General features: G+C 38.2%; 1 protein-coding gene across 3 annotated transcripts in view; it reads left to right on the forward strand.

Moving 5' to 3' along the window:
- The window catches only part of KLC1 (kinesin light chain 1), a 45,187-nt gene that overhangs the window by 8,523 nt on the left and 24,392 nt on the right, over positions 1–12,272 (forward strand). For all 3 annotated transcript variants that reach the window (XM_070942222.1, XM_070942231.1, XM_070942239.1), the window contains exons 2-7: positions 6,808–7,069; positions 7,962–8,192; positions 9,311–9,389; positions 10,092–10,317; positions 11,679–11,766; positions 12,147–12,248. In XM_070942222.1, coding sequence (XP_070798323.1) covers positions 6,809–7,069; positions 7,962–8,192; positions 9,311–9,389; positions 10,092–10,317; positions 11,679–11,766; positions 12,147–12,248 — 987 coding nt within the window. In that variant the 5' untranslated portion in view covers position 6,808. The remainder of the gene's footprint in view (positions 1–6,807; positions 7,070–7,961; positions 8,193–9,310; positions 9,390–10,091; positions 10,318–11,678; positions 11,767–12,146; positions 12,249–12,272) is intronic.

The following is a 12,272-nucleotide window of genomic DNA, read 5'->3' on the forward strand; positions in this document are numbered from 1 at the left end:
GATGCTTTTACAAAGAATAAATTAAAAAAATGAATTGGTATTGGCAGATTTAATTTCTTATCTACTCTAAAGTAAAACAGGTTTTTAAAAAAATTGCCTTCAGTGAGATGGGCAGCCTACAAGTTTGATAAATAAGTAAAAACGTTTCTCAATATTAGATTTTTAAAGCGAAGTCCAGGTACTTTGGATTTCAGCCTTTTCATCCCAGCCAGTATGGCCAAATCATCTGGATGGTATCTGGTTTGTTAATAGTACATGAAAAAAGGCAGTAGTTAAAAATAGAAAACAAGAAAGGAAGTAATGAGAAAAGTTCTTGTCCTGAAAAATGTGGAGAATTATCAAACATAGAAGCTGTTCTCAAGCAGAATGCTGCGATACCCTGGGGCATTGCAGCAAAATCATAGAGCACTGAGGGATATTTTACTGCTTAGTAAATGGAACTGTTGGTGAACTGGGCTGTCACTATACATAGCTTGATCATGGTGAATGATGAAAGTTTGGAAACTTCTGGTTTAGGTATTTTTAACACTTGTCAAGGTAAACTGATTGAAGAAGTAATAGATATGTTGAAGTTTCAATATTTTAAAAATATTTATAAACCTAATTGATTCTGGGAGTGAGGGGAGTTACATGCTGGGTTCATCTGCTGGTCCCGGTACTTTCCTGGGTCAGATTTGGGAATGACAGGCTTCATCCAGTGTTTGGTAACTTGGCATGATACGGTAGGAAGTGTTGTTGAGTGTTTTGCTTATTAATTTATTTCGTATATTTGAACATGCTGTTTAGCCAATTTATTTCTTGGGTTTACAGTCAAATATAACAATAACATAGATACTTATGAGCAAATCAAGTAAATTATAATAAAAACAGCAACAAAATTAAAATGTTGGAAGAAACATCCTCCTGGGTTCTGCTCCAAGTGGGGAAACAGACACTGGAAACATGGAGACTGCTTGGAAAGATGGTTTAATGGTGGACAGGATCACATGGCTTGAGTTCCTGAACAGAAAAAGGGCAGATACAGCGAGTCCACGGGTTTTTATGCTCTCTCTGGCTCTGCATTTCTTGGGGCCCCGAAAGAGTATCCTGATTGGTTGTCAGACTCCCAGGGGGTGGGGGCCTTGCTGGCTGATGGTCACATGTGCTTCCCAGGTCACATGTGGTGAGTTTCTGCTGCTATTGTGTAGAGGGCTAATCCCATCTTTGGCAATTCCTACTATGGCTCTGCCTGAAGGAGGCAGATCTTTGTTATGTAGAATAGACTGGCCCAGGCCTTAATGGCCCATTGACAAAGGGTGGGGGGCAGGAAGGTGGGAGCTGCTTTGTCTGTAAAATATGCTTCTCATATTTCTCATCCAGGGAAATATAATATTCTGCCTTTTTCATATTTCCTAAAATATTTCACTCTTCCAGGAAAGGGGTGGGTGCTAACTTCCTACAATCCCTACTCTTTTTTTTTCAAAACGTGAGTTTTGAAACAAGTTCTTGGCAAAAGATTAAAATTGATCACATCAGGGAGGCTTAATGGGTGCTTTTAATTTTCTAATGCAAAGGGGAGGCATTGATAGAGGCAACAGAAAAGGATTCCTTCAGTGGCTTCCAAAAGCTTTCAACCATGAAGGTCTAGCAGCCAGGAAAAAATTTCTGGTAAGAATTTTACAGTATCCAATTTTCCATGCCAATTAATTTCAGACTTCAGATATTACTTTCTGTGAGCTTCCAGTCAGGTTTCAAGCAAACACATGTCCCAAAATTTTTCACAGCCATGATTTTCCTTTAAATTACAGGCTGCCCATTTCCAAGGGTTGGTTACTGAACCTGCCCTAGCTCTTAGTTTAGTGCATCCAGGATTTGTGAGTCCAAATTGAGGTTAGCCAGTGTACAATATCCATTCTTTTTTTTCTTTTTCTTTTTTTTTTTTGGTGTTACACATAGTGAGCCCTGGGATTTCTACTCATGAGACCACCAGTGCAATATATCTTCCTTTACTGGGCAACTGGGCAGCATCACTTGTGAGTCACAGTCAGGGCTTGGGTTTTGGAGATCACTTTTCTGCTATCTCTTCAAGTGAGGGAATTGCCTGAGGGGGATTGCTCCCTCCCCCATGGAATTAGCAGGGAGATATGACTCCTTGGGCTTTTAGTGCCACAGAGCAAAAATCAACCTAGGAGAAGCTTCGTGTGGAGATAAGTGAAGGAAATAGTCTCAATCTAATTCTGAATAGTGTGTCTCTCTGTGTGTGCATGTGTATGCAGCTACTTTTACAATACAGACAATACAAACATTTTGGACATATTTCTCCTCTCCACCAGACAGAAATCTAGAGTGTACATAACTTGCTGTGGCAATCACTCCCAAATACAATTCTTACAATAAACTGATTACAATATAAATGAGACAAGAAAGAAAACCTTACAATGAATTTCCACCCTCCCCCATAGTCTTTCCAGCTGTCTTCTGGGAATTGAAAAGAGTCTTTTGGTCTTTACTTGTACATCTCAGGGTCTTTTCTTTCATGTCTGCTGGGTAGCATGCTTGGGGTAAGGCTGGTCAGTCAGGCTTGGAAAGGTCTGCTCCACTCTGGTTGCTGTGCTGACTTTCAGTGGAGGCTGGATTCAAACCCAATTCCTGGTTCAAACAGATGGAGGGTCTCCTTTGGAGGCAGAATCTGGATCCATGTGCTCTGCTTCCACAGGTTGCAGAGTCCTTTGTGCAGGGCTGAAAGACATTAGAACAGGGTCCCCTCCCCCTTTTTGTGGGTAATCTTCCCAGGAAAGGCATTGTAACAGGATTACAGATGGGGGGGTGTAGATAGCTTGCAGAGTTTGAAAAGAAAGAACACAACAGTATTGCAGTTACTAAACAGATGATACAGTTTCAACAAAATGAAGACACAACAGATAAGGAAAAAAACTGGATTCACATGCTTCAGGAAAGAGATGAACAGGTAAAACCCATTTAAACACATACAGTAAATGCAAGACTGATTTTTTTTCTTGTAAACAAACTTAAAACGTTTCCTCATACACTTGAGTTGTTACTTTAAGATACAGAGAGGGAAGGAGAAAAAAAAACCCAGAAATAGAATGTCTCCCTACTCTGTTTTTGTTGGCCAGACAAATACAGGGCAAAGGCTCTTTCCTTCTTTCCTTTTTTTTTTCTTTCCTCTCTCTCTCCCATTTTTCATTGTTTCAACCTTCTTGTTTCTTTTCTAACAATTTAAAATTCTTGTCTCTAGAGATCAGATACATTTTACAGTTACAATTACCTCGAGGGTGCACAAAGACTTAAACACACACACATAAAGAGAAGAAGGACAAAGAGAAGAAAACAGAACTCTGAGATTTCACACATACACTGATCATTCCCGCCATAAATCTCAGTTAAATTAGGGAAGGCACAAATCTTAAACATACCACGTGGTTGCATAGAAGACAGAGAGACAAACAAACAAACAAAACAAACAAACAAAACAAAAAACCCCAACATTCCTATTTATATATTTCCCTTTTCTTTTAAGTACCTTTATTTAGCCAAATTTGTCTTCCGGTGTTATCTCTTAGCAAAGCCCACTTTTGACACAATTTTTTCCGCTCGTTTCCGATCCATGCCATTTAAAATGGCATCCGCCTGGCGTCCCAGGCCTCGAGCACTTTTTCCAATCGGGGTTCCTGCCACCCGCGAACTACCGCTACCCATGACCCTGTCTTTTCGCCTGAAGGATCACTTCAGCTTAGCCGGGTGGCCCGCCTCAAGTTTGCAGAGAAAAAGCTCTGGGAAGGACTTCGATTCCCTTACGAAGTACGGGCCCCTTCCGTAGGGAACTCGCCACAGTTTTCAGATCCAAAAAGGGGATCCGGGAGGACCTGCTGACCCCAGCAGTGAGTACTGGCCCCTCCTCACACTATCTCCGTGTCTGGGCTGGACACACCGGGATTCCCTTTCTACAATTTTATTACCCCCCTTCACACGCTTGGCTTTCGCTTGGCTTCCATTCCTTTTAAACACAAAGTTCCACATTTGGTGACCCCCCCTTGCTTTCTCTATCCTACCGGTCATGGCTCGTTGGAGCTAGCAGTAGGCAGAGGTGCGGCTAGAGGTCGCTCAAAGAGGTGAAATCAGACTGTTTTCCAGGTGGAATCCCACACACACACTTCCTCCTTCCCTTACAGAAGGTCCTGTGCTCTGGCAAAACCCCCATGCTCTCCAGACTGTTAGTCTTTCTGCGGTTAGGAAATGCACAGAGGAAGCAAGATCCAACCGTGATTGGGAGAAGGGCCTTCACTCACACACATGCAGGCATACACAAATTTCCCATGCTTTTCCATACTTCAAAATTAAAATTTAGAGGTACTCACCTTCTTTCCAAGCAGCCTTTGAGCTCAAACTCAAAACCCCTTTAAAACCTAGTTCCAAATGGCCAAGGTCCAGGAAAACATACCCACAGACTCAATGGGTCTGCTGCTAGCAAGGGAGGCTTACCTGGGCCTGGTCCATTGGTTAGGTTAGCTTGGAGTCCCACTGGCTCGCCAATTGTTGGAAGAAACATCCTCCTGGGTTCTGCTCCAAGTGGGGAAACAGACACTGGAAACATGGAGACTGCTTGGAAAGATGGTTTAATGGTGGACAGGATCACATGGCTTGAGTTCCTGAACAGAAAAAGGGCAGATACAGCGAGTCCACGGGTTTTTATGCTCTCTCTGGCTCTGCATTTCTTGGGGCCCCGAAAGAGTATCCTGATTGGTTGTCAGACTCCCAGGGGGTGGGGGCCTTGCTGGCTGATGGTCACATGTGCTTCCCAGGTCACATGTGGTGAGTTTCTGCTGCTATTGTGTAGAGGGCTAATCCCATCTTTGGCAATTCCTACTATGGCTCTGCCTGAAGGAGGCAGATCTTTGTTATGTAGAATAGACTGGCCCAGGCCTTAATGGCCCATTGACAAAGGGTGGGGGGCAGGAAGGTGGGAGCTGCTTTGTCTGTAAAATATGCTTCTCATATTTCTCATCCAGGGAAATATAATATTCTGCCTTTTTCATATTTCCTAAAATATTTCACTCTTCCAGGAAAGGGGTGGGTGCTAACTTCCTACAAAAATAAATTAGGACCCAGAACTTTAAAACCTAGGAGGACAAAATCTTTGAAAAGTTAAAAAGGGCTGCTTACTGAGGAAGTAAATACTATGAGAACATGGTTTGTATTGCATTTCTCAATACCGAATTGATAATTGATGTACCAATTATGAAAATTATGGAGGTTTATGCTAGGAGTATCAAATGATAGTCTAAAATTCTGATTTTAAAAAGTCATAATTCCATGAAAATGTATGAGGTTACCTGGGATTTAGAGCATATGTTAGCAGTATGACAATTACTGTATAGTTCTTTTATTCTGTATGATGTGAACCAGTCTCTGTGAAAAGGAAAGAATTGAATAAGAAATAGGAGCAACAAAGCATGGCTATGACAGGATTGACAGGCAGAACAGCCACTGATTTCCCTATGTCTGGACTCTTGAGAAAAGTATTTAATGAATAGAGCTAACTCTAATAGTTGATGCTGATATGCCTTTCTTCTACCTGTTTTTTCCACTGAAAAGTAGAAAAAAGAAAGGATTTCAGACAGTATATGGCTGGATGCCAAGTGCCCCATGATCATGTGATCACCATTTGCAATTTCTTTTCTGGCTTCCTCAGAAAGTCAGTGGGGAAGCCAGCAGGGAAACTGCAAGATGCTTGAATAAGACTTTTCCATCTGTACACCCTTCCCCAGCCACTCTGCATTTGCTTCACTTTGGCCACATGTGCACCTCCATACATCCTCCCCAACCTGCACCTCTCACATAGCCTCCATCAGGGATGAAATGCTACCAGTTCATTCAGGTTCGGACGAATCAGTAGTTAAAAAAGCTAACTACCGGCAGTTTAAAAAGCTACCGGTTCCTCCGAACAAGTATTTCCGACGATCAGCTGTGCAGCGGGGTTTAGCTTTGCTAGAAAGCAGGAAATCCTGCTTTCTAGCAAAGCTAAATCATGCGCCACAGCTGATTCCCCCCCCTCGCTGTTCTACTTATCTTCCCAAGCTTCCTTCTGGTGCTTATTGCACTTGCGTGCAGGCACAACACACACCAAAAGAAGGCTTCAGAAGGTAAGTAGAACAGCGGGGGGGGGGATTAGCTGTGCAGTGCAGTTTAGCTTTGCTAGAAAGCAGGAAATACTGTATATTAACCACCATAAACAGGTATTACATGATTGGATCATTTTAGTTGGGGCTTGTGAAATGTAGGTAGCTAGATATTATTCTGTAACATCTCTGTAATTCTCTACTAGGGATTGAACTCATGAATTTTTCCTTTCATGTGTTTTAGGATCTTATACATTTTATTAGCTTTAAGAGATGACCTGGTGCTCAGTGGTTGTAGCAGGTGATATCTAGAAATTATCAGAATGTTATATACAGTCTACCTTTAATATACAGTGCCATAAACCATTTGGTTTCACAGAATAAGCAAACACAAAAATCACATAGGATGTACATTGTATGAAAATAGAGAAACTTTCCCATCCCCAAGAGGCATGAAAGTCATGTGAAGCTTCTTACATAAGGACATGACATAATATAACAACAACCTCTCTTCTCTGAGTTTAAGGGAGGGAAGATGAACTCTACATATCGTTTCCAGAAAATAAATGCTATTGGGCATAATTATTAGTAAATAAATTGCATTATGGTATGTGAGCTAAAACTTTAATATTGAAACAATGTATTTGGATGGTATTTAAATAATATCTCTTGAACTTTTTTTCCCTAGAATGTATGACAACATGTCCACAATGGTGTATCTAAAAGAAGACAAATTGGAAAAGCTCACTCAGGATGAGATTATTTCCAAGACTAAACAAGTTATTCAAGGCCTAGAAGCCTTGAAGAATGAGCACAATTCCATCTTACAGAGTTTACTTGAGACACTAAAATGTTTGAAGAAAGATGACGAGACCAATCTGGTGGAAGAAAAATCAAATATGATTCGGAAGTCTTTGGAAATGCTAGAATTGGGTCTAAGTGAAGCTCAGGTAAATAAAATGAATGAAAATAGCCTTATTTAATCTCTGATATTCAAAATCAAGGTGGAAAATTGGAATTTTAATTCAATAAATATGATTATATATGATCAATGTATAACTTGGCTCTGTGCTTTGGATAAAACTATGACTTCAGCACACATGCTGTTTATCAATGCCGTTTTTACAATAATATACACCGTTTTCATCTGTCTTAGGACAGTCTTATTTGTTCCTTGGTGTCAGGCCAAAACTCTTTTAACATCACTAGGAGAATTTAAAAAATCAGTTGACATTCCTATGAAGGAAACTACTTTCTTTATTTTCTGATTTTATTAATTTACAATTTTATTTTGTTGTTTTAGGTTTCCCACATTGCATGTAGGTTTTATTTTTTGCCATATCTTATTAGTCACTAATCAGTAAACAGCTTTACTTATACATACTTACATATAACACAGATTCATGTTTCTAGAGTTTTGACATGTCAACTTCATACAGTAGACTATTATTCAATAGGTAGAAATTTAATATATTATTCTTAAAGTATTTTTATTAAAGTTATCATTTTTATCATAAATCATCTATTTTTAATATCCTGCTTTCACTGCCCTCTGATAAATGTCATATACACAATAATAAATGTCTTATAAATGTTTTAGACTTTAAGGCATTTTTATTCTTCTTAGTGCTTATGCTTTGTTTCCTATGTCATGGATTCCCATGTTTTGTTTTTAATGAAGTCAACTCTTTAATTTATTGGTTGGTGGATATTGTATATATCTCTCTAGTTATCTATCATCTGTCCATTTATCTAATCAATGTCCATTTCCTCATTGCTTTACAAAACATTTAGCTGCTAGAATCCTGAATCAAACAAATAACAATTTTTGGTGCGTTGTAGGTGATGATGGCTTTGTCAAATCATCTAAATGCTGTAGAATCAGAGAAGCAGAAATTACGTGCCCAAGTTCGTAGGCTATGTCAAGAAAACCAGTGGCTAAGAGATGAACTTGCTAATACCCAGCAGAAATTACAAAAAAGTGAACAGTCTGTGGCTCAACTGGAAGAAGAAAAGAAGCACCTTGAATTCATGAATCAGTTAAAAAAATACGATGATGATATATCACCTTCAGTAAGTAGCTTCAAGTAAATTAAATTCCTTTCTGTGAATGAATGTTACTCTGAAAATATTTAGAATTTTTAAAGCAGATTTAATATCTTTAATATCTGTAAGTATTGACAAAGACTGCATGATCTTTGTACATGATGTCAATCTTGCATACATATTGAATTCCATAAAATGTGTAATTTTATAATATTTTTATAATGCAGCCTCTTTTGAGTCCAGTATTTACTTGGAAGCCAAAGGACATAAATATGGGACAGGCCAGGAATTAAAGCAGTACATTTATATCTTTAAAACCAGTTAATTCCTACTTTTCCAAATGCACCTTCTAATCTAAGTATGCTATATGTGCTATACATTTTATTGATTTGATTTTATTTTTATCTCACCACAATCTAACAACTCTTGGTGATTACATTTTCAAAATAAAAACAAAAACAATGGAATTAAAACAATAAAGGAGAATATTTGTAGCTCAGGGATGAAATGCTGGTCCTTCGTGCTCTCTGAGCTTGCTTATCTTCTTGCAGATATTTCATTACCCAAACTATGGTTTGTAACATCATCAGTACTAGTAAGGAGTGCTGTTTGCTGTCAGTTTATATTCTGGTGTCTTGCCTATCTGTATGGGTGGGGGTGGTCTTAGAGATTCTTTGGTTGGGCTGTTTACTGATAGCCTGCTTGATTGTTGATCTGACTGTTAACCTTGGAGTTAATCTATGCTGATCTGAGTGCTGATTACTGGTGTAATCAGCAGTAATCAGCACTCAGATCAGCACAGATTAACTCCAAGGTTAACTTCAGACCAACAATCAAGTAAGCAATACCCCAATCAAGAAACTGCCAAAGAGCCATCAGTAAACAACCCAACCAAAGAATCTCTAAAACCATCCCCACCCACACAGACAGGCAAGTCACTAGAATATAAACTGACAGCAAACAGCACTCCTTACCTGCACTGATGATGTTACCTAGTTAAGATAATGAAACGTCTGAAAGAAAACAAACAAGCTCAGAGAGAAGCAAGGACCCCTCAGAATTAAAACAATGTGCAAACCAAAGTAAAAAAGAATATATTTTGATTCAGCAATTTTAATAGTCTGAATATTTGGGATACATTTTAGGAGGACAAAGACGCAGATTCTGCCAAAGAGCCATTGGATGATTTATTCCCCAATGATGAAGATGACCAAGGACAAGGAAGTAAGTTATAGTTGTAATTAATTTTACTAGACTTACCAGACTACACCCTGAATCTGTTTTCATTTCTGAAACCCAGTCTTTTCTTAGTCAGCCTCCACCCAAAATTTGAAATTGGGGAGAACTCTTGGTTCCCCCCATCCACCGCCCAGTTACGTTGTCTAACAATTACTATTGAATAGGTCCCTAACATTTCTTCCTTTCATGAGCTGAACTACATTTTTCTAAAAACCAGGTAATTTGAAGAGAAAAGAGGTATGGAAGTACTTTAACTTTGTTTACAGAACGTGTCCAAAAAGATGTAATCTCAAACAGTAGCATGTCATATTATTAAGCGTAATAGGTATACAATATTTTATAGGTAAAACATTAGTGTATATGCTACTAATGAAGACCAGTTCAACTATATTAATGGTTGATTGGTTGGTTTATAATGAAGTACTGTTAGTTCGGCCAAGGCTACTTTAAATGGTATATAAAATCAACAGTTGCAGCTATTGTCATAATATTAATATCATATCATACAGTAAAATATAAAATGATGGGTGAAATTGTAATGAATATAGTATACTTGCATTGAGAAATTTATAGCTGTCAAGTCTCAAAGTCCTTTTGGAACACTCAAATTTTTATGAGCTTCCAGGAGATTGGAAACTAACCTTGCCTCAGAATTCAATGGGCTTATTCTGATTATTTTATTTCCAGTTCAACAGCCACATAGCAGTGCAGCAGCAGCTGCCCAACAAGGTGGTTATGAGATTCCAGCAAGATTAAGGACCCTTCATAATCTTGTCATTCAATATGCGTCCCAAGGTAGATATGAGGTTGCTGTACCACTTTGTAAGCAAGCTCTCGAAGACCTTGAAAAAACTTCAGGCCACGATCACCCTGATGTTGCCACTATGTTGAACATACTTGCATTAGTATACAGGTTAGTAAGGTTAAGAATATAGTTGAAAAATATTACATGTTTAGAATATACTGATGCTGCAAATGCAATGTTTTTTTTTATAAGACAGTTAAAAACATTCAACACACCAAGCCCAAATGCTAACAGGAAAGGCCAGGTTTTTACTGTTTTACAAAATGTTACGTGTGGGTAAATTGGTCTAGAGAGGCAGGGCCACCATGTTTCATCCCCAAGCTCCAAATGAAAGGGGATTTGAAGTTCTGCTTGTGGGCTGATTCAACAAGACTGGCAAATTCTGCTTGGAGGAGATGGTTCTGTAGGTTACCTCAATCAAAACTAGAGTTATAGACCCCTTCCATTAACCTTCTATTTCCCTTTCTAGAGCTTGCTTTAAGAAAGCCAAACTTTCTTATCAAGCTGTTAGGTTGATAACCAGGTAATCAATTCAGGATGGCAGTTTTATTCACAGGATTTCATTTTATAGTGTCACAAGACTATGTGGCAGAATTCTGAACTCAGAGGCCTGTCACTATGAAGATGTTAACACATGCAGACAGAATAGCTACTTACAATGTCATTAAACATAGCAATCTTATACAGTGTCAGCCTATCTGGGACTAAGCCTCATTAAAATAAATAGGATTAGACACAGACTCTGCTATAATTAACATATTGTCTCCTCAAACCCAGAAAAAGATTAGCTATATTCTTGCCACCTCATCTTTTTCTATGCCCAGACTGCTCATCTCTTTGATAGTTAGCACTGGCTAACTTTAGCTGATAGATAGTGATCCTTATTTGTGTCATTCTCCAGGCATCTGAACTAGAAAGTCCAATTTATTGTGTTAAAAGTAATTTAGCCTAGAGGTGCTTGGGCTGTCTGGGGTCTGGTGTGACAGAGTCTGACATGTTCTCCCTTGAGATGTGTTTTGTTAACTGAACTGCTGAAAAAAGATGTCTTCCCACTCCTCAGTAGCCTGCAAGATTTCTCCCCTCCCCCACCACTAACTGAGCTATTCAACCTGGAAGCTAGAATTTTATATTTACAAGTCTTATTAACCCACTATTCCAGGACACATAACTGTTAACTTTTTTAAAAAATCCTCTTATTTTTGTAGGTTTACACAAGGCTAAGTAATACATAGTTTTATCTCAGATATGTCTGGTAGTTAAACCCAAGGACTGGATTCACTTTTATTTTAGTATTGTCTTTACAAACGCTTATGATGGTTCTGCAAAGTCCTATAGTAAAGGTTTAGCTTCAATGTTAGCTTCACTAACAGCTACATGCAATATTTTGAAGTGAACTGTTGAATATTTATATAATGTTTATATAAAGCATTTATAAACTTATGTATGTTAATGATTTCTTCCCAATGTAGGGACCAGAATAAATACAAAGATGCAGCAAATTTACTGAATGATGCCCTGGCCATTCGTGAAAAGACCTTAGGCAAAGATCATCCCGCGGTCTGTATATAGTGCAGATTTTGTTTTTCCTATCACAAATTTTTTTCCTTAAAATTCATTTTAATGTTAAATTTGAAAGGAAGGTTTTAAAGTTTATTGTTCAACATAATTGAAGTTAGAGGACCTTCAGTTCTTTTGAATTTGTAATAACAATACAAATCTTTTTAGCTCTATTTATTTAAATTACTTTCTTCATATATGTATCAAATGTACAGTATCCTCTGCTGAAACAGATATTGTCTATAATTGTATTTCTTGAATAAACAATTCAAAAAACTGAATACATTTGATGTATACTAAAATATAATATGTGAGCTATTTAACTTAAAAATCATTTCAGCAGGTGTAGTAGTTGATCTAATGTTTGGTTTTTCTTGCAGGTTGCAGCAACTTTAAATAATCTTGCTGTACTTTATGGGAAAAGAGGAAAATACAAGGAAGCTGAACCTTTATGTAAGAGAGCTTTGGAAATCAGAGAAAAGGTAACATTTATTTAGTTTTGTGTG

This window comes from Pituophis catenifer, unplaced genomic scaffold (assembly GCF_029215685.1).
Source record: "Pituophis catenifer annectens isolate HBS135680 unplaced genomic scaffold, rPitCat1.0.hap2 SCAF_1, whole genome shotgun sequence".
Taxonomy (NCBI): domain Eukaryota; kingdom Metazoa; phylum Chordata; class Lepidosauria; order Squamata; family Colubridae; genus Pituophis; species Pituophis catenifer.